At 36.6% G+C, this 22,138-nt stretch overlaps 1 protein-coding gene across 1 annotated transcript; it reads left to right on the top strand.

Moving 5' to 3' along the window:
• Window positions 1–3,045: 3,045 nt before the first annotated feature.
• LOC124539773 (nuclear hormone receptor HR96) lies at window positions 3,046–19,181 on the top strand. The gene is made up of 8 exons (XM_047117123.1): window positions 3,046–3,836; window positions 5,836–5,949; window positions 6,675–6,783; window positions 9,408–9,518; window positions 11,033–11,158; window positions 15,072–15,155; window positions 17,479–17,691; window positions 18,435–19,181. Exons 1-8 carry the CDS (start codon window positions 3,097–3,099, stop codon window positions 18,633–18,635), a joined length of 1,698 nt encoding a protein of 565 aa, XP_046973079.1. The 5' UTR covers window positions 3,046–3,096; the 3' UTR covers window positions 18,636–19,181.
• Window positions 19,182–22,138: the final 2,957 nt, after the last annotated feature.

The following is a 22,138-nucleotide window of genomic DNA, read 5'->3' as shown; positions in this document are numbered from 1 at the left end:
AACTATTAAAACCGCAACAAAACCCGTTGCGTGATTTTAAAGATCTAACCATACAGAGTAAGAGAGCGGTAAGCGTTTTTGTTTTATACTATATAAGGATGATGATATGATGACGATTTATGAATAAAATTAAATAAGGTTACCACCTACTTGATCACTTGGTACTCTGTTATGATCTCAATTTGTATACATAGTAAATAAAAGCAATATAATAAGATTTATTTTAACAAACAAATATTTACTTATGATTTCATAATAATAGTAAACAAAGTAATAACTACAATCGCCTTACGTCATTGCTTTAATCACTGACGTTTACATTAAAGTTAGACATTGAATAAATAAACAATTATTATAATAAATTTGATAAGAATAGACAGTAAATAAATACTAAGTTTTATTAATATTTTTTGTTTACTTATATATAACACGAGTATTAATAATCCGACTGCATTATAATTATTTTTGTAATTAAACTTCTTTGCTTAGAAGCAGTCATCAGTAAATATTAAATTATCAGCATTTACAATAATAAAAATGTCTGATTTGACAAAATAACCGCAACACGATTACGCTGACGTTGAGAATTAAGCAAATTTGCGACGAATTAACTTCCTATATATATTGTTTGTTTTCAATAATAAATTATGCAATATTTATCTTTATTAAGTTCATTTGAACACGTCTTATAAGTCATACATTTGCGTAACTACATACTCGTTGCATTTTATGACTTCCAATGCATATGATTGTTACATTTAGCATGCTTTTTAAATGTATGCTGGTTAGCCAAACGAGTAAATATCGTGGGTATGTAATTTTTTTTTTATTGATCCCAATGTAAGTAGCTAAAGCACTCGTGTTATGGAAAATTAGAAGTAACGACGACAACATAGAAAACTAATGATAAGCTACATCGACTCGGCCAGGAATCGAACCCGGGACCTCGGAGTTGTGAACCCATGAAAACCGGTGTACACACCACTCGACCACGGAGGTCGTCAAATCTCATCAAAGTAATAACCTTAGTCAACCAAATTGCTTGCACAGCTAAAGAATACCAACAAAAAAAACATATATTACATAGGATTTTGCACGTAACGTTTTTGATTAAGTTACTAGCGACCCGCCCCGGCTTCGCCCGGTTCAATACTGATACTAAATATACTACAGAATTTGTTTATTTGCAGTATCACATAAGAAACTTCTTAAATTATCAGGGTTTTTACTATATTGTTCATGTATAATACATTCCGATTTGATTCCAATTAAAAAAGGTTTTCAATAAAAAGGTTTAAGAGAATAGTATCGAAAATATTTTTATATAATTGATTCATCGACCTTATACTTATATTATATAAGGAAATGTATCTGCCGTGTGTATCTGAGGTTAAATTTCAACCCGGTAAGCTATCTTTTAGAGTTGAATTACAAAGCTGCAAAAAAAACATTGTTGTCAACAAATTCTGAAACTGGAGTTGAAAGTTACCAGCGTTCCTGAGCCTCGGGAGACATGTAAAGCCAATGGGTTTGCTCCTGATCTCTCAGTTCTAGATCCGATTTTCGTCCTATCAAAATTTTGAAGGTGTACCTTGTAGGCACAATTCCCCATAATAAGTAAATAATTTAAAAAAATACTTATTATTATTAAACAATGCATTTCCATGAGTGTAATACTAAAACATTACTAGGTGTATATTTTTGGCAATCAATTACTGTTTTAAGTAATGATACTCGCAGAAGAAAGTTAACCCATAAAATAAAACAAATATTTAAAAAAAAACTTCTTGTTATATTTAAAAAAGAAGTTAATAAATCTCAGAACCGTTGCTTTATCAGCCGAGGTATACTACTCATCGAAAATGCACCTGTTGGATATGAGCATTCCTATATACTAGTTTAATCTTATCTATATATAACCCAGACCGAATAATAATAAAACGCGTGCGTGTGACATATATTAAAAAACAACAACAACATTATTTGGCACCAATATATTTTATTCATATTAACATGTAGAGATAATTTAAATATATATTACATTTTTAAGAAAACAAATATTTTTTACCTTTACTTATGGTTTATTTATTTGTTCATTTATACCTCTGCTACGGAAAGTGACATGCACTTAATATATTTCTAAAACTTAAGCTTATTGCACTTTTGTTAACAATGATTATGACAAAGTAATATTTTTCTAGATGAAAATTGAATGTTTTTAGAAATTGGCGAAATATACAAATATTTTCATTGATGAAATTGTGATTTAAAGTTAAAAAAAAAACGGAAATGTAACAGCTAAAATTAAATTAACTAGTAATAAAAATAAATCTTAATTTATCTGTAGAAAAACAATAACTTTCAGAAAAATCACAGAAACTACGGGTATTCATGTTATACAACTGATAGCATAATATACCATATAGCTTCTCTATATTCATTTTTTTAATTTACTCTACTCATCGGATATACATACGGCTACCGCCAAATTATTAAAGCTAAGGTGTAAAATGCTCTTCCAACGTTATTATGTGTTTCTTGGACAGTCAACAACTTTGAAAATATAACTTATAATTCAAAATGGAAAAAATGTTTGGTCAAGTTTGTGTTTGTATTTAATCGTTATTCCTTTAATCAAGGTCAATAATATTTAAATATCTCAAAATAAAAATACTTATAACTTAAATTAAAAAAGCTGAAATATATAAATGATAGCCCTAAATCGTTAACAATAAATACTACAGAACATATTAGATAACTATGCTTTTATAAGGCTGAATGTCGTTTGATCATTGCTTCATAATCAAAACCACAATAAAAATATTTTTAATGAATGACACATTTGTGACATTACGTTAGTCACCCGATATAATGTATTATTCACAACTTTATTTATCAAAATATTTAAGTGAGTTATCGTGTTATCTGGTAACAACAAAAATGGCAAACTATTATCCAACACGGGTAAAATTATCACTTTCACATGACGTGCGATAAATTATATTTTAACAAAATCTATGTCTCTTTTTAAACCTTAAACCTCTTTCGAACCCTTTTTTTTCTTAGTGCTAGTTATGACGATACTTAAAAGTGAAAATGGATAGTGCAAGTGAGAGTAATGCTAAGACGGAAGAAACAAGTGGACAGAAGAAAGAACTGCCTTCAAATCTGCAAAAGATTTGTCTTGTGTGTGGTGATAAGGCTTTAGGTTACAACTTTAATGCTATATCGTGCGAAAGCTGTAAGGCGTTTTTCCGTAGAAACGCATTAACAAATAAGGAGTTTAAGTGTCCATTTTCCAATAACTGTGAGATAACTGTGGTAACGAGAAGATTCTGTCAGAAGTGTCGTCTAGAAAAATGCTTATCAGTAGGTATGGTGAAGGAGTTCATCATGTCTGACGAAGATAAAGCGGAGAAGAGACGGAAAATAGAAGAAAACAGAGCAAAGAAACGTCAGATACAAGATTCAGATGACTCTGTGTCTAGTTCAAAGAGCTTTCGACGAGATGATGACATGACAAATTCATATACTCCATCGGTACAAGAGTCTAGTGTGTTGCAGTATGATGTGCTCAATAGTACTACATGTAGCCCACACAGTACTGTACAGTCACCGCTGAATAACGACATGGAAAACTCAATAAACTCACCGCCTGTTTATAATCAATTTGCTCCGGTACAAAGTACAGAACAACCCTACACAATGAAAGTATATCCGATAGATGAAAAGACAGTTATCAATCAGGCATTGTATGAACAAAGACTCATGGAACAGTACAACATATGTGATAGTGTGGAGAGTATGTATCAATCGCCCAAACAGAACACAATAAGGTATAAATTTAGTGTATTACTTATAGGACTTGTAACTTACTAACTTTGTCCTTACTTACATTATTTATATGTACTTATTAGTACATATAAATAATGCCAATGCATAAAATTCAGTGGACATATTTAATGTATAATTAATTGTTATGTTTATTTATCATTAGTAGAAGTTTTCAGGACAGGAAGTAGATATTATCTACAAATCAGCAATACTCTGTATTGTTATTTTCAGGTTTAAAGGTTTAGTAAAAGGAATATGATAGGGTAGAATCAGATTAATAAAAGTAATAGAGAGGTATCTCATCTTGGAGCCAAAAGTTGGTCATATTTGGATAGATCTATATTGGTTATTTTTACTGCTTGAAATTCAGTTTGTGATGAAAATGCATAAAGAACTTGTGCATAACCCTTTATCTTCTAACATTACATTTTCAAAAGATACATACTAGTATTCTATCTCTCTCCTTTGGGTGAGAATGCTTTGTACCAAAATTAACTCTTTAGTACTTTAGCCCTTATAGCATTACAGACTGATAACTGAGTAAATTTCACTTTTAAAACATTAGTAGATATGATTACACTATGTGTATATAAGCAACAACCCTAGACAAGTGTTATTTGCACTGCTCCATCCTGATAAAGCTATTATTACATGCACAGAGAAACAAATGCATTCTATCTTTAATTTACAAAGTAGGGTAGGGTTTTTACAAGAGCCTCTATGTATGTATAGTCATATTTCCTACCACGAAACAGCAATAATAATTATTATTCTGGTTTTAAATAATAATTAGCCAACTATACACAAGACATATAAGGTCTTACTAAGGTTGATATTACATTGTGGCATGTGAGATTTAATTAATATTTCTACTAGTGTCTGTGGGTATTGATATCCTATTTTGTAGATGACAACATGAGATATCTTATGCTACTATAAGGCTGTTCCCCGTTTTATATTTTGTTATTTACTAGATGGACTGGCAAATGAGAAGTTTTGAGACTTGTTCTACTACACTGTTAGAATGCAAGTTAGGTTGTGGCTGAATTCTATTTAACTCATACAGATTTTTATATCCAATGTATTACTAATCTACTGATTCGAGATAAACTCTTCAGATGTATCATTGATTTACATAGATCATCCCCTTAAGAAAAACCTTTCATAAGGCTCTTTCTAGTAAAATAATCTTAAATTTCTGTGTTTGCAATCAATAGTAATTCTTAAAAGCCTTAAACATAATTATTATTTGAGTTTTAAATTTGATTTTCAAATTATAAATCTTTATTAAGTAGCCTGTTGCAGCTATCGAGATTACTTACCTTGCAATATATTCACAATCAGCTCTCTTTGATCAATTGTTAATGACAATGATAATAATTGATAAAAGCTAATGACCTTAATACTTGAAGGTGTTATTGTATTAAAATGTAATAGTTCCTGACTTCCTGTTTATTTTGTTTTATTAATTTTATGCATAACAACACTGGAATAGATTGAGCTATTAATGCAACCATTATTAAATTGGTAATTTTCCTCTGTGTCCTGGGTTATATTATACCATATACCATATTTTATAAATGTCGATTTGCTAAATATTTAGAGAGTCGAGATGGCCCAGTGGTTAGAACGCGTGCATCTTAACCGATGATTGCGGGTTCAAACCCAGGCAAGCACCACTGATTCATGTGCTTAATTTGTCTTTATAATTTATCTCGTGCTCAGCGATGAAGGAAAACATCGTGAGGAAACCTGCATGTGACAAATTTCATAGAAATTCTGCCACATGTGTATTCCACCAACCCGCATTGGAACAGCGTGGTGGAATATGTTCCAAACCTTCTCCTCAAAGGGAGAGGAGGCCTTTAGCCCAGCAGTGGGAATTTACAGGCTGTTGTTGTTGTTGTTGTTGTTGAACCACCTTACAGCCAAAATAATACGATCGATAAAATTTATAATGTATGAAAACTATCTATAATGTAATGCTTAATATACTTTTAGATCTATTTTGACCAACGGAGAGACTAAGGATCAGCACGTCTGCGAGGAGATGCCCTCTACGAGCAGTAACCCCGACGTCAACAAAGCCAGGGATATACTACAGGATGTTGAAAGGTATTTCCCATTCAACAGTCTATAAACTTATATATATATATATATCGCCTTTTAAGTAGGAAAACACATATACGCTTAAGAAGGATTATAGATAAACAAATCTTATACATATTGTATGCGATTTCCTTATAACTCTGCTGTATCATATCACTAAAGATAGTTTTCTTGATTAATATATCTTTGTATATAATACATCAGGAGCCGAGATGGTCCACTGGTTAGAACGCGTGCATCCTAACCGATGATTGATAATGATACAATTAATCTATTGCTCGGCGGTTAAGAGCGTAACCTGCATGTGTTTAATTTCAATGATATTCGGCCACATGTGTATCCACCCAACCCAGCAGTGGGAAAATTGCAGGTCGTTAATATAAAAAAATAATGTATAACACAACACTTTTCCATATAAGATTTTAATACACGTGGTTATTTTTATACTACTAGTATTTAAAACGGGATATTAACCATATTTTTTTATTTTTATTTGGTGATGCTCGATATTTTGACCTTATCTAAGAATTTTTCCTTTTCACGAGAACAATGGTAACATGGTAAATATCCCGTTTTAAATACTTGTAGTAACACTATTCTACTTCACTACCTATGTCCACTTAAAATTTAATTCTTAAGATCCGACAACAGCGTCGACGACATTCAAACGCTTTAGGGCTGCGATCACTTGGCTAACGATTGTAATGTTATACTCAGGTGATACGTTTCAGAATAGAACCGAATTCAATGGAATCAATACTCTGCGAGGCGATCAAACTGGAGTTCGAGGCTTACACTTCTATCAGCAGCTGCAGTGGTTCCTCTAGGGAGTTGAACGAGGTGATCGAATAACTCATTTCTTTTATAATTTTTGCAATCTTTTACAATTTTTGTTCCGGCTAATCTCTGGAATAACTGAGCCGATTTTGACAGGACTCTCACTGGTGGATAGCTGCTAATAAGGAATAACTTTTTTTTTTAAGTTATAGGTTGGCGGACGAGCATATGGGCCACCTGATGGTAAGTGGTCACCATCGCCCATAGACAATGACGCTAGAAGAAATATTTACCTTGGGAACTAAGATGTTATGTCCCTTGTGCCTGTAGTTACACTGGCTCACTCACCCTTCAGACCGGAACACAACAATACTGAGTACTGTTATTTGGCGGTAGAATAACTGATGAGTGGGTGGTACCTACCCAGACGGGCTTGCACAAAGCCCTACCACCAACTAACTTAGGCTACTTTTATTGTAGAACTAGTTTTTAGTATATCCATAAAAAAACAATAACGTTGTATATACTAATTCCTTAACATAATCTCCAATCCAATCAAAAGTAATTGAATATTTGCGTTGAGAAATTTTCAGTCACAGTGTGAGGTCTAAACATTGTCTGTGTAAATTCGGAGTTTATTCTGCGCCTGAAATCTGGGGTCATATTGGATTTGCTGTGACATTCTAATATGAAATTTGTCGTGTTTACTCTCTTTTGAAATTAGCCACTGTTACTGAAATCAAATTAATCAAATCCGTTAGGACATCAGTATTAATAATTGCTGTATTACTTAGAGCCGGTTTCTATAATTCCTTATTTAAAAAATACTAGCGGCCCGTCTCCGCTTCGCACGGGTGCAATTCTGATACTAAATATATTACAGATTTTTTCTTGTTTCTTTACTATACTGTACATGTATTATATACAAAATCTTTCGAATCACTCTATCTATTAAAAAAAACCGCATCAAAATCCGTTGCGTAATTTTAAAGATCTAAGCATACATAAGGATAGACAGCGGTAAGCGACTTTGTTTTATATTGTGTAAGGATAGTGCAAGAAAACTCTAATATTAATTGTCTCGACCTCGAGAACTGCAATCTTATCACAATCTGTTTAAAACATACGGAGTCCTCAAGAAGATATAAAGTACAAAGAATTATGACTACATATCGTAGTAATACAATTTTTAACATTAATGCTGTTCTTTCTAGAAATTATATAAAGTAATATGTTTTACTATATCGCTAATATTCCATTATCTTGTATGAAAATAGATAAATAAGGATTGTGGAGGTTACTCCGTTATAGTATTTTATCAACTAAGCTGATAAAAGAATTTGATATATAACACAGTATCAGTGCCAATTTAATATCTATTTATTCTGTCTCACGTTCGATAAGCTGATGAGTGCGACAGAGATAGCATTATCATGAATCACTTTTAAGTACACGTTTGCAGATTCCAACGCGAATTTTACTAATACATTCTCATTAGTAACTAAAAACTTAGTTTCCTTATAATGTATGAGCACTGATCTACAATACTTTTTGTCTATTGAAATCTTTCAATACACTATGAGCCGAAATGTTAATTACGGCTCATAGTGTATTTACTGTTTGCTGTCTGAATGTCTATTTTGACAACAGTCAACAACTGTCAAATGAGCCAATCGATGGTAATCTTTGCCTTAATACATAGCTGAGGTTACATCCTTACGTAGTTAATATATGTTAATATTCCGATGTTATGAATGGGTGTGACCACTTGTACAGTTGCCCATGCATGCATTACACAACCATAAGAAAAATTTTAATTCCAAATTAAACAAAAATAATAATAATAGCGAAGAAGACACTAATGTGGAAGCAATCATCATTATCATTACTTAGTATAAAACATAGTCGCTTACAGCTCTCTGCCCCTATGTATGCTTATATCGTTAAAATTACGCAACGGATTTTGATGCGATTTTTTTAATAGATAGCGTGATTCGAGAGGAAAGTTTTTGTATGTAATACATGGACGATATAGTAATGAAACGCTTATAACTTTAATAGTTTTCAATGTGATGTCGTAAACAAATTCTGTAGTATATTTAGTATTAGTATTGTATTAAGCCGGGGTGGTTCATGGTTGGTGGTAATATATATTTGTAAAACATTAATCATTCGACCTTTGAACCGGGAAACAAAGACTAAAGATTGCTGATTTCAAAGGCGGTATGTTTACGAGCAAGTGGTTGCTAGTCTATGTGACTTTGCACAAAGCCCTACCAACAAGTAAGATATAAGGATATTGCCTCATAGATTTTTAATATCTTAGCAAGTTGTATCACATGACGTTAGAATATTTAGTAAATGAACTAATCAGGATACAATAATATTAAGCATTATCAAAAAAGAATATACATTAAAATAAATAGATAATGCTCAGTGCGCGTTGCATTATCTATATCATATCTTTAATTTTTGTAAATTTGTTGCCGTATTTCTCGCGTTCGAAATCGCAATCACAATAAAACTCACACGTTGAACCCGCTGGACTTTCAGTTGATACTTAAAATAAAAGATAACACTCGTGATAAGAAATCGTGCTGTAGTACAATAATTGTACGTCAAATAAAGATAATGGATTAAAAAAAAGAACGTTAGATGATAAAGCAAAATGATCTTTATAATAATAGGTGGAAAGAGCAAAGTTGAATGAGCTGATCGTCGCCAATAAGGCGCTGAATGCGCCCATCGACGATGACATCTCGCAGCTCATCGGGGACACGGCGACCGCAGAACTCAAGGTCTGTACCTTATCTGTTATGTTATAAGTGCGAAATTAACTTAGCATAGAGCATAAGAACTGATGGTGGACAACACCGCCCAAAAACAATGGCGCTATGAGAAATAATAACCATTCCATAAACCACCAAGCTTGGGAACTAAGATGTTATAGTCCTTATGCCCATAGTTACCCTGGCTCCCTTACAAATACACAACAATGCTGAGTACTGTCGTTTGGTGATGTTATCTGATTAGTGATATAAAGCAAGCCTTAAACCCAAAAGTATATATCCTGATTTACTTTTTAGGCCAAATGCCTGACGAACAATCAACAATCAAAATATTTTTCACCAAGTAGGTTCATAAAAGCACTTTTGTAACTACATGTTACAATGTTGAATCAAATGTAAAACTACTACCGGTTCCATAGGTAGTTACCGAGATGAATCGGCAAGAAACTCAGTAGTTACTCTTTTCAACCATTAAAGAGTATGTCAGTAATTTCAGTTAATAACGACAAATTCGTATGTCAATGAATACAATCAAATCTTTACAGCTATATCTTGCCTGGAAACATGTCAGCAAATACCAAGTCCACGCTTTTTTATCAATGAAATAATCTTCTATTGAGTAAAGTACTTCATTTATCAATGCTCTTTATACATAAGATATATTTTTTTAATAGACCAAATAAAAAATACTTTATTGACATAAGAATTAATAACATTAAATGCTTAAATATATAAAAATATGAATTAAAACTAGTTACTGTGTAAATCTTGACCACGTGGTATAGTGGCAAGAATGCTAGCAGCATTTCCCTGTGGATTCGCAATAACGATCCTCTGGGCAAAAAACGAACAAGCTTTCTGTTACCAAGTTATTATAACTATTTGATTATGAATATTTTCCAAAGATGGAGCTCGATGTTTCGAGTCTTGTTCACGAGACTGTGAACAAGACATTCCTAGATAAGGATAACTGAATAAAACTAAAAAAAAAAACCCTAAGTATCCCGAATATAATAACTATTATAATAAAAATACCCATTTTAATTAAAAATCTTATATTTTCCAAAGAGATCTAATTTTAATAAGTTATATGATCACTTCAAAAGAAATGAGTATCTCACTAAGATATTTATATAACAACATATAGTACGACACAAATTAGATGTAGCATCGGAAAATGCAATGGAATGAAAATAAAACCGATTAGTGCCGATTTACACAACCAATAGAAATAGCTCCCTATCGCGCCATTCGACGCTATTCGTCGCTATAGATTCGCGCGTGAGACAAAGCAAGTGCATGTAAATCGACGCGTCAAATTGACGAATATATTAGGTCATATGATGTTACAAGTTATTACGTTTATGTAAAGATCATATTCGCATGAGAAATAAATTTTGATAATTTGGGATAGCGTACTCAATTCGGATGTGATCGGTTTTACGAATTTTGCCGATGCGACATCTAAGTTGTGTCGAACTATACTAGGATATAAGTTTTGTAAGGATTTCTCTATTTAACAGGATGATAACGGAAAACACGACCCGAGACTGATAACAATAGTGAACTTTACGGCGATCGCAATAAGGAGGCTGATCAAAATGGCGAAGAAAATCAACGCCTTCAAAAACATGTGCGAAGAGGATCAGGTACGGTGAAAACATACATATATAACAATAAAACGATGCATCTCTTGCTCTAAGGTCGTCCATTTATACGTAAATAGTATGGAAATAAGATTTAAGGTTAATAAAAAGGCTTAGATAAATGATCTTACGTTGAGGTAACATGACGTATTTTTTTATCTGTAACAGTATGAAGAAATCTGTTTGTAAAAAATAATACTCTTTACTAATGTTATAAATGTTAAAGTAACTATATCTGTCTGTTTATCTGTCTGTCTGTCGCTCTTTCACTACCAAATCGTTGAACCGAATTTTTGAAATTTGTTATGACGTAAATTTAACCCCAGGGATATAGGCTACTTTATTTGCCCAAAACATTACAACTAAACCTCTTAAACGCGAGCGAATCAGCGAGCAACCAGTATATAATAAAGAGTCTGGTTAAGGATACATGATTTTTTTTATTAACAATTGGTCAGCTCGTGATGGTAAATAGTTATAACATTTTGGTAAATAGTTATAAAATTTTCAAGTGGTAGTGCCACGCTGTATACCTTCGGGTTACAGCCGAATGGGCCGGCACGCCCGGGGAAGTACCACTCTCTCACTTAAAATCGGCTAAAGTGGTAGTTATGCTACCGCGTTTCGTCCGGTAAGTGAGAGTCCCGGAGGCCCAATCCCCCTCCCCCCCAAAACTTGATGGTTGTGCAGAATTTGGTTAAATTACCCCAGGAGGGTACCATCAGCGACAGCGGTGGAGAATCCCTCTCTGGGCATCCATGCTCAGGACATACACCACCTGAGCAGGGATGCCCAGGCTGCCCTCCGAATTCCGGGGGGGGTAATTTTGCGCTCGCCACTGTTCGGGGCAAGCGGAGCAGGCATCATAAGGCAACCCCTACCACCCTCGCTGTGGACTTCTGCAACATAAGGGGACTCAACTCCAACCTCAACGCCGTTCAACTACCATCTGGAAACGGCATAGCCGGCCTTGCTCTTTCTAACCGAGACCCAGATATCTTCTTCTGCCGATACGACTTTTCTCACGTACCCTGGGTACAAATTGGAACATTCCTTTATACCACGAGCTGGGGTATGCGTTTACGTCAGAGATGATATCTGTTCTCGACGCCTCGGCAGCCTTGAAGGACAGGACCTATCGATTATCTGGCTCCGTGTAGACTGCGATGACCATCCGCGAATCTATGCGTGCCTTTATAGGTCCCATAGCGGTAATGCCGAAACCGACCGACTAGTTGAGCACGTCCAAATGGCTACGGATTCCGTGCTTCAGCAGATTCCATCCGCAGAGATCATTATTCTGGGTGACTTTAATGCTCACCACGCAGAATGGCTCGGCTCACGCACCACCGATCACGCGGGTAGATCTGTTCTGGACTTCGCTCTAGCATATGATCTGACACAACTGGTCAACTCGCCAACGCGAATACCGGATGTGGAGGATCATACACCTTCCCTGTTGGACCTTCTGCTGACTTCACATCCGGATGGCTATCAGGTTACCGTCGATCCCCCTCTGGGCTCGTCTGACCACTGTCTCGTCCGGAGTACAGTGCCGGTTGTGCGGTACTCACGGCCTCGCTTTGTTGGGTGCCGCCGAGTATGGCACTACAAGTCAGCAGATTGGGATGGGATGCGGTCTTTTTTTGCATCTTACCCATGGGGGCAGATTTGTTTCTCGCCGGATGATCCAAACGCTGCGGCTGACTCTGTTGCCGATGTGGTGCTTCAGGGTATGGAACTATTCATTCCTTACTCTGCAGTACCCATCGGTGGCAAGTCCCAGCCTTGGTTTGGTCGCTTCTGCAAAACGGCATCACGCCGAAAGTGGGAACGCTATCAAACCTGGGCTAATGCATCTGCGTCTCGTGATGTAAATACCAGCGCATTTAAAAAGGAATACAACTCTGCCTCTAGGTCCCTCAAAAACGTGATTGCTAGGGCGAAGACGGAGTACATTGGCAGAATTGGCGAAAGACTGGTGCGTCTCCCTTCAGGAACACGAGCGTTCTGGTCTCTCGCTAAGGCTGTCTACGGGAATTTCTGTCAGCCATCTTTTCCATCTCTGCACAGAGACGGTGAGTCATTGGCCCATACCGCGAAAGAGAAAGCTGATCTTTTAGGCTCTCTCTTCGCGTCGAACTCGACTCTGGATGACCAAGGAAAATCTCCACCGACAATTCCGCGGTGTGATACCACGATGCCGGAGGTTAAAATCCGGCAAAGTGCAGTTCGTAAAGCACTTCTTTCCTTGGATATTCATAAGTCGAGTGGACCTGATGGCATCCCTCCAATCGTGCTACGGACATGTGCTCCCGAGTTGGCACCGGTCTTAACGCGTCTTTTCCGGCAATCCTACACATTAGGCGTCGTCCCGAATTCCTGGAAGACAGCTTTGGTGCATCCGATCCCTAAAAAAGGCAACCGCTCAGACCCGTCCAATTATAGGCCTATAGCCATCACCTCCTTGCTCTCCAAGATAATGGAGTCCCTTATTAACTGCCAGCTCCTGCGGTACCTAGAGGAGAATCAGCTGATTAGTGACCGCCAGTACGGTTTCCGTCGGGGTCGCTCAGCCGGTGATCTTCTAGTTAACCTCACTCACAGGTGGGCTGAAGCAGTTGAGAGCAAGGGGGAGGTATTAGCAGCCAGCTTGGACATAGCGAAGGCCTTCGATCGTGTATGGCACAAAGCGCTTCTTTCAAAGCTTCCTTCCTATGGGCTTCCCGGGAAATTATGCAATTGGATTACCAGCTTTTTGGCAGATCGGAGCATCAAGGTCGTTGTCGACAGTGCATGCTCTGACTTAAAATTCGTCAATGCTTGTGTTCCACAAGGCTGCGTTCTATCACCCACTCTGTTTCTTCTGCATATCAATGATTTGTTGCAAATCGGGAACATTCATTGCTATGCAGACGACAGTACCGTTGACACCTTATACACCGGCCGCGCTAATATTTCTCGGGAAAACGTCGAAGAGAACCGGAACAAACTTGTGTCTGAAATCGAGTCTTCATTAAACGAAGTCTCGAATTGGGGCCGGCTAAATCTAGTCCATTTCAACCCCAAAAAGACGCAAGTTTGCGCGTTAACCGCTAAAAAAACACCATTTGTCGTATCTCCACGATTTGAGAACATTCCGATAGCCGCTACAGGTAGTATCGGAATACTTAGCGTTGATATTTCGAGCCTCGTTCAGTTCCGCGGTCAATTGGAAGGCAAAGCCAAATTGGCTTCAAAAAAGCTGGGCGTGCTCAGCAAGGCGAGACAGTATTTCACGTCGGCCCATCGCCTTAAACTTTACAAGGCGCAAATTCGGCCTCACATCTCCATGTGAGGCCGAATCACCTCTGCTCTCACCTCTGGGCGGGTGCTCCCCAGTACCAGCTCCTTCCATTTGACCGCATCCAACGTAGAGCGGCTCGAGTTATCGACGATCAAGCTCTTTCCGATCTCCTTGATCCTTTGGCTTTGCGTAGAGATGTCGGATCACTCTGCATCTTCTACCGAATTTTTCACGGGGAATGTTCACCAACCTTCAAGAAAAGAGCGTACTCCTTTTTGAAAGGCCGGCAACGCACCTGCAAGTACCCTGTGTTGCAGATGTCCATGGGCGGTGGTGGTCACTTTCCATCAGGTGAGCCTCCTGCTCGATTGCCACCTATGCCATAAAAAAAAAAAAAAAAAATTAACCGCTCATAGATAGGGATGGTTCATTCTTAACATAGCTGATGTGCCGTGAAGAACATGAGACTTGTGGTCCGGTTGTGGTCTGGTCTGAACATTAGCTAACTGCTTCCAACTGTATTGCAGTTGGAAGCAGTTAGAGTTAGGACATTACTATGTACCCACCTTAGCGAACTTGATGGACGAAGCTTAAATAATACCAAAAGCACTTTACATATATTGTCACCAGGTGGCGCTGTTGAAAGGAGGCTGTATAGAAATGATGGTCCTTCGAAGTACAATGACATACGATGGCCAGAGGAATCAATGGAAGGTAAGAATTAATGAATGAATCCGAAGTCAGTCGTCATCTGAATTATTAAGGTTTTATAATTCGAGTACCTAATAATTTAGTGTAAAGTTAATTTTTTTATCGAAAAAAAAAGATTACTACACGATAACTCAAGATATTGGTACTTTTAGCCACTAAATAAACAAGTATCTATATTAAATTAAAAAAAAAATACTTTGAAAAAAAATCTCCTGCCTAATATCTTAAGCCAAGATATAATTAAGGTACTCACAGTACATTCAATCAGTACCAGTAGAATAGTCATCGAATAAAAACCACTGGGCCATCTCGACTCACGAATATCCTAAGCCAAATTGAAATGAAGGTATAGTGCGACACAACTTAGATGTAGCATCGGCAAAATTCGTAAAACCGATCACATCCGAATTAAGTACGCTATCCCAAATTATCAATATTTATTTCTCATGCGAATATGGTCTTTACACAAACGTAATAACTTGTAATATCGTATGACCTAATATATTCGTCAATTTGACGCGTCGAATTACATGCACTTGCTTTCTCTGACGCGTGAATCTATAGCGACGAATAGCGTCGAATGGCGCGATAGGGAGCTATTTCTTTTGTGTAAATCGGCACTAATCGGTTTTATTTTCATTCCATTGCATTTTCCGATGCTACATCTAATTTGTGTCGTACTATACTTTTAGCCACTAAATAAGCAAGTTATCTATATTAAATTACAAAAAAAAAATACATTAAAAAAAAATCACCTGCCTAGTATCTTAAGCCAAATTATAATTAAGGTACTCACAGTACCAGTAGAATAGTCATCGAATAAAAACCACTGGGCCATCTCGACTCACGAATATCCTAAGCCAAATTGAAATGAAGGTACTCAGGGTACATAATACGACGCGTTGTCACCCCGCACGCAGCTGAATATCCTAAGCCATATTCAAGTTAAGGTACTCAGGGTACATTATACGAAGCGTTGTCACCTCGCTCGCAGCTGAATATCCCAAGCCATATTCAAGTTAAGGTACTCAGGGTACATTATACGAAGCGTTGTCACCTCGCTCGCAGCTGAATATCCTAAGCCATATTCAAGTTAAGGTACTCAGGGTACATTATACAAGGCGTTGTCACCTCGCACGCAGCTGAATATCCTAAGCCACATTCAAGTTAAGGTACTCAGGGTACATTATACGAAGCGTTGTCACCTCGCTCGCAGCTGAATATCCTAAGCCATATTCAAGTTAAGGTACTCAGGGTACATTATACGAAGCGTTGTCACCTCGCTCGCAGCTGAATATCCCAAGCCATATTCAAGTTAAGGTACTCAGGGTACATTATACGAAGCGTTGTCACCTCGCTCGCAGCTGAATATCCTAAGCCATATTCAAGTTAAGGTACTCAGGGTACATTATACAAGGCGTTGTCACCTCGCACGCAGCTGAATATCCTAAGCCACATTCAAGTTAAGGTACTCAGGGTACATTATACGAAGCGTTGTCACCTCGCTCGCAGCTGAATATCCTAAGCCACATTCAAGTTAAGGTACTCAGGGTACATTATACGAAGCGTTGTCACCTCGCTCGCAGCTGAATATCCTAAGCCATATTCAAGTTAAGGTACTCAGGGTACATTATACGAAGCGTTGTCACCTCGCTCGCAGCTGAATATCCTAAGCCATATTCAAGTTAAGGTACTCAGGGTACATTATACAAGGCGTTGTCACCTCGCACGCAGCTGAATATCCTAAGCCACATTCAAGTTAAGGTACTCAGGGTACATTATACGAAGCGTTGTCACCTCGCTCGCAGCTGAATATCCTAAGCCACATTCAAGTTAAGGTACTCAGGGTACATTATACAAGGCGTTGTCACCTCGCACGCAGCTGAATATCCTAAGCCACATTCAAGTTAAGGTACTCAGGGTACATTATACAAGGCGTTGTCACCTCGCTCGCAGCTGAATATCCCAAGCCATATTCAAGTTAAGGTACTCAGGGTACATTATACGAAGCGTTGTCACCTCGCTCGCAGCTGAATATCCTAAGCCATATTCAAGTTAAGGTACTCAGGGTACATTATACAAGGCGTTGTCACCTCGCACGCAGCTGAATATCCTAAGCCACATTCAAGTTAAGGTACTCAGGGTACATTATACGAAGCGTTGTCACCTCGCTCGCAGCTGAATATCCTAAGCCACATTCAAGTTAAGGTACTCAGGGTACATTATACAAGGCGTTGTCACCTCGCACGCAGCTGAATATCCTAAGCCACATTCAAGTTAAGGTACTCAGGGTACATTATACAAGGCGTTGTCACCCCGCCCGCAGCTGCCGCACAGTCACGAGCAGTACGGCTGCATCCAGACCGACGTGCTGAAGCTGGCCAAGGGCAACATCTACCGCAGCCACGAGTCCTTCATCCGCTCCTTCGACCCGCGCTGGCGCACCGACGAGCACGTCATCCTCGTCATGTCCGCCATCCTGCTGTTCACGCCCGACCGCGCCAAGGTCGTGCACCGTGACGTCATCAAACTCGAGCAGGTCGGGCCGTCTCTAAACCACGGCAAACCAAACCGGACATAGGCCTTTTTTTATGGTATAGGTTGGCGGACGAGCATATGTGCCACCTGATGGTCACCATCACCCATAGACAATGACGCTGTGAGAAATATTAACTATTCCTTACATCGTCACTGCACCACTAACCTTGGGAACTAAGATGTTATGTCCCTTGTGCCTGTAGTTACACTGGCTCACTCACCCTTCAAACCGGAACACAACAATACTGACTACTGTTATTTGGCGGTAGAATAACTGATGAGTGGGTGGTACCTACCCAGATGGGCTCGCACAAAGCCCTACCACCAAGGCCTCTTCAATTGCACGCCACTGATATCGTTTTTGGGCTATTCTGGCAACCAATCGGAATATAATTAGTTTGCAGTGGGTTTTAAAGTTCTTAATCGAGAACTGTTTGTCCACAATCAAACTTAGTGATAAGGAAATCGAATGGAGTGCGACAAAATCAAAACTCAAATACACTTTTGCTTCAGTTACAATTTTTCTAAAACAGCTAAGTTTTTTCTGTGAATTATCCAAATATTATTCACTTAATTGTATTGTTGTTCGAAACACTGATACTGATTTAGTCAGACAGACTTTATAATAGCCCTCGTGTTCAAATCCGTTACTCTTTATGATCATCATACTATAGCACAGCTTCTATTGCTATCTCTTTCTAATCACAAATAGATCTAAAAGCACCGATATGTTTTTTTTTTCAGAACTCATATTACTACCTCCTACGGAGATACTTAGAAAGCGTGTACCCGGGCTGTGAAGCGAAGTCCACCTTTTTAAAACTCATCCAGAAGATTCTAGAACTGAGGAAGCTCGCTGAGGAAGTTACAGGAGTGTACCTCGACGTGCATCCGATAGAACCATTGCTTATGGAGATATTCGACTTGAAACACCACGCCGCATGACCCCTACGGTAACATTAAGTAACATTTCGTACACTATGATCCACTTCTACGGCCTATCGTACACTGATAATATAATGTCAATGTCATATCGGTATTCTTACCTCGTATTTTCAAAAGAACAGTACACTTGAAAAATAAAGATATATAGAGTATTGCTCATTTATACTCATGATCCACTATGATCCAAAATTAAAAAAATATATTAATTGATTTTTATAGTAAGTCTAAAGTTGAAAAGTTCTCTATTTAATTGTCACTTTTAAAGTAAATGTTAATTGAATCATACGTACGACCATTGTTTTAATTACGTATATTTTGATATGGTTGTTATCTGTGGTCTCAGATGTAGGTAGGTTTTAAATCGTAAGGTTTATTTAAATTTAAACGAATTGTTATCCACAATGTATTCACAGGACTTTTAAGTAATATTAATCACTATATATCATTAATTGTCAATTTAGAATTTCGGGATTAGAAGTTTTGGTATCATTTTAAAGGGTAATTGTTTAATGTCCTGGCAACACTGATTTTATAACATCCCATACCAATACATTATATCTTTATAAACATAAGAATTAATAACATTAAATGCTGAAATATATACAAATATGAATTAAAAATAGTTACTGTATAAATCTTGCCGCGTGGAATGGTGGCAAGAATGCTAGCAGCGTTTCTCCGTTGAATCGCGATTCTGATCCTCTGGGCAAACGAACCAGCCCCTGTCACCAGTGGAGGCAATGAGGCGAGGTGTTATACTTTTGATGAAGCTTTTTGCACTTTTTTTATTAGATTATATAATGCGACGCGTTCTCAGCTTTAGCAGACTGTAGGTATATAAATAATCAATCAATTCAAAACATTCATTCAAACAAATGTCCTTGGAGAAAGTCAGTTTAATGATACCATAGACATATCCACACGGCGTGTATTTTCGGCTGCGGTGTTGCCATTTGTGGGGTCTTTATTTGATTAAAAACAAATTGGCATGTTATATTTATGGATCGTGTATTTATATACTGCTAGAAAAATATTTAACAAATGATTTATAGACAAATTTTCATTCCACAAAATATAATAAAATTTTAAATTTAGAACATTTAAAGCAAAGTAGAAAATTTAAGACTTGTTAATAATATTTTGTAGAATTAAATTTGACTCACTAAAGCTGTTTAATCATAATGTACAATCATGTTGGAAAACAGAATCGTAAACTGGTAAAAAATAAAAAAAAAAACAAATAATTTAAATACCAAACGTTACTTCAATATAACGAGATAATATATCCATTACACGAATGTTGAAAGAACTGTTAATTTAAAATACTCTAAACATATATATGTTTAAAAAAATCGCCTTTAGATGCCAAAATACTTTAGATTATTTAATTCGATGTTTATCTTTTAGTCAACTTACAACGTAAACGAATTAATTATATAATTGGCTATTAGTTTAACGTCTGAAAACATATATACATATATGTATTAAAATATGTTACTTTTATATCTCATATATAAGTCTTCTTTCGTGAAATTAACTTTATAGTCTCATATAATTAGTGTCATAATTTGCCTGAAAAGTTCACTTAACAATATTCTATAAGTGATTCTTGGTAACAAATTCTAATACAATATATTTCAAGTAAACTTCACAAGTATTTTGTATTCCTTAATATTTGAAATCAAATCACTCATCATAAGAAACTCACATAGTTGCACTTTGTTTGTGCTCAGTTTCTTACCGGTTCTTAACCGTAGAACCGATGATAGCTGAACCTGTAACATGGCGATTCAAAAGTTCTTTCTAATTGAATAAAAAATAATTTGCTTCTGATTCAAAACAAACCACGATTACAATTATGTTATTAAGGCTTTGTCAAAGAGCAATTGTATTGAATTGAGCATCAATGTGCTCAAGTTATATTAAAACTTGTATATGTTGGTCAAAAATTAAACATATCTCTCTCCGAAAACGTCAACATTGGATATATCTTCATATATTATAGTACTTTTTTATATGTTTATATTTTTCGTATATTATAATGTAAAGGACGTTGTAAATACTAATATAATGCTATTACAACACTGTGTCATTTCGGTATCTCCTGTCTCGCTCGCACCACGGATCATTGTTATGTGTGAGAGAGATAGAGATATATCTGAATGTTAAGATGTCTTTATTTAAAGGTATGACGTCACATTTACGCAATCAAACTGATCGGATTCCTTGCGATTATAACCACACTCGTATTTAACCTTCAAGACATATGAACATATAAACATACATATAATAATATTTAGGCCGGTTTCAGGCCGTTTATCCGGTTGTTTGGTTTGTTTTCAGTAGATTATATAAAAATTATAACATAAAAAAGTATGAATTTGACTTTATTCGTAGGTTTTTATTTTGGTGGTTGTGATATTCGCAAAATAATAAAAACATTTTTATCAGTTTCGAGTTATGGATTCAAATAGATTTTTATTTCGGATATTCGATGGTCTGTTGGATAGTCATAACATCTCTGATTAGATATCCGCTTCGAAGTCGTTTGGTTGTACAAGTGTGGCTATAGCTTTATAGATACCATTTGGACCACGTGGGCAGTGGCGGTGTAAGGTATGGGCGGTATGGGCCACCGCCCACGGCCTCGCGGTTTGAAGAAATTTGAAGTACAACATAACATTGGGATCAGAGTACTGGAAAAAAAACAAGGGCCTCGCAAACTGTATCTAGCCCACATTAAGATTCAATCTTACGCCGCCACTGCACGTGGTATTAAGATCCAGCGCTGGATCGTACAAGTTTGTTTATGAAAAATCTATTTATATTCTATACAAAATCAGTTGTCCATGTGCCAAATTCGTTCATGGTAGACAAAATGAAATGTGGACAAAAATCTCTTTAAGAAAATGGCAGATTCCGATTTCAAACCGGGCGCTACCGAGTTCCGTGAGTTTATTCATATCGTGCTCAGCGGCGAAGGAAAACATCGTGACAACGCATTACAATGTAATATGTTAGTTCCGAATCCCCCCCCCCCTCTTAATGGGGAGTGGGCCTTAGCCCAGCTGTGGGCTATTACTTTAGTTTTTTTACAACTACATACATAAGGTCAATCTTTAATTTAACTAGACGGTAATTTATTTTTATACAAACATGTTTAAGATGTAAATATCTAAGTTATTGTTACAGATAATAAAAATATTTTTATAACAGATATTTGTTATCCGATATGTAAATTAGGTGCAATAATGTATTTTTAAATTGAATATAAATATAATAGTTTGTTATAATTTTCTCTCGTTTTATTTACTCTTTTGTCTCCTCTATTGTTTTTGGTTTAAGTCTTTTCTGAATTTTTGCTTGTACCGAGAGTGCACAGATTATTTTGCCAATGCCACGTGCGTTGGAAGAAACTCGTACATGGAATAGAGGAATTTGTGTTTGATCCCTTGAACGTTACACATATTTTGGGTTACAACAAAGAAGAATATAATGATGTA

Source organism: Vanessa cardui, chromosome 23 (assembly GCF_905220365.1).
Source record: "Vanessa cardui chromosome 23, ilVanCard2.1, whole genome shotgun sequence".
In the NCBI taxonomy this organism is placed as follows: Eukaryota; Metazoa; Arthropoda; class Insecta; order Lepidoptera; family Nymphalidae; genus Vanessa; species Vanessa cardui.
The sequence above is the reverse complement of the archived record's forward strand: the minus strand, read 5'-3'. Positions and strand labels throughout refer to the sequence as shown.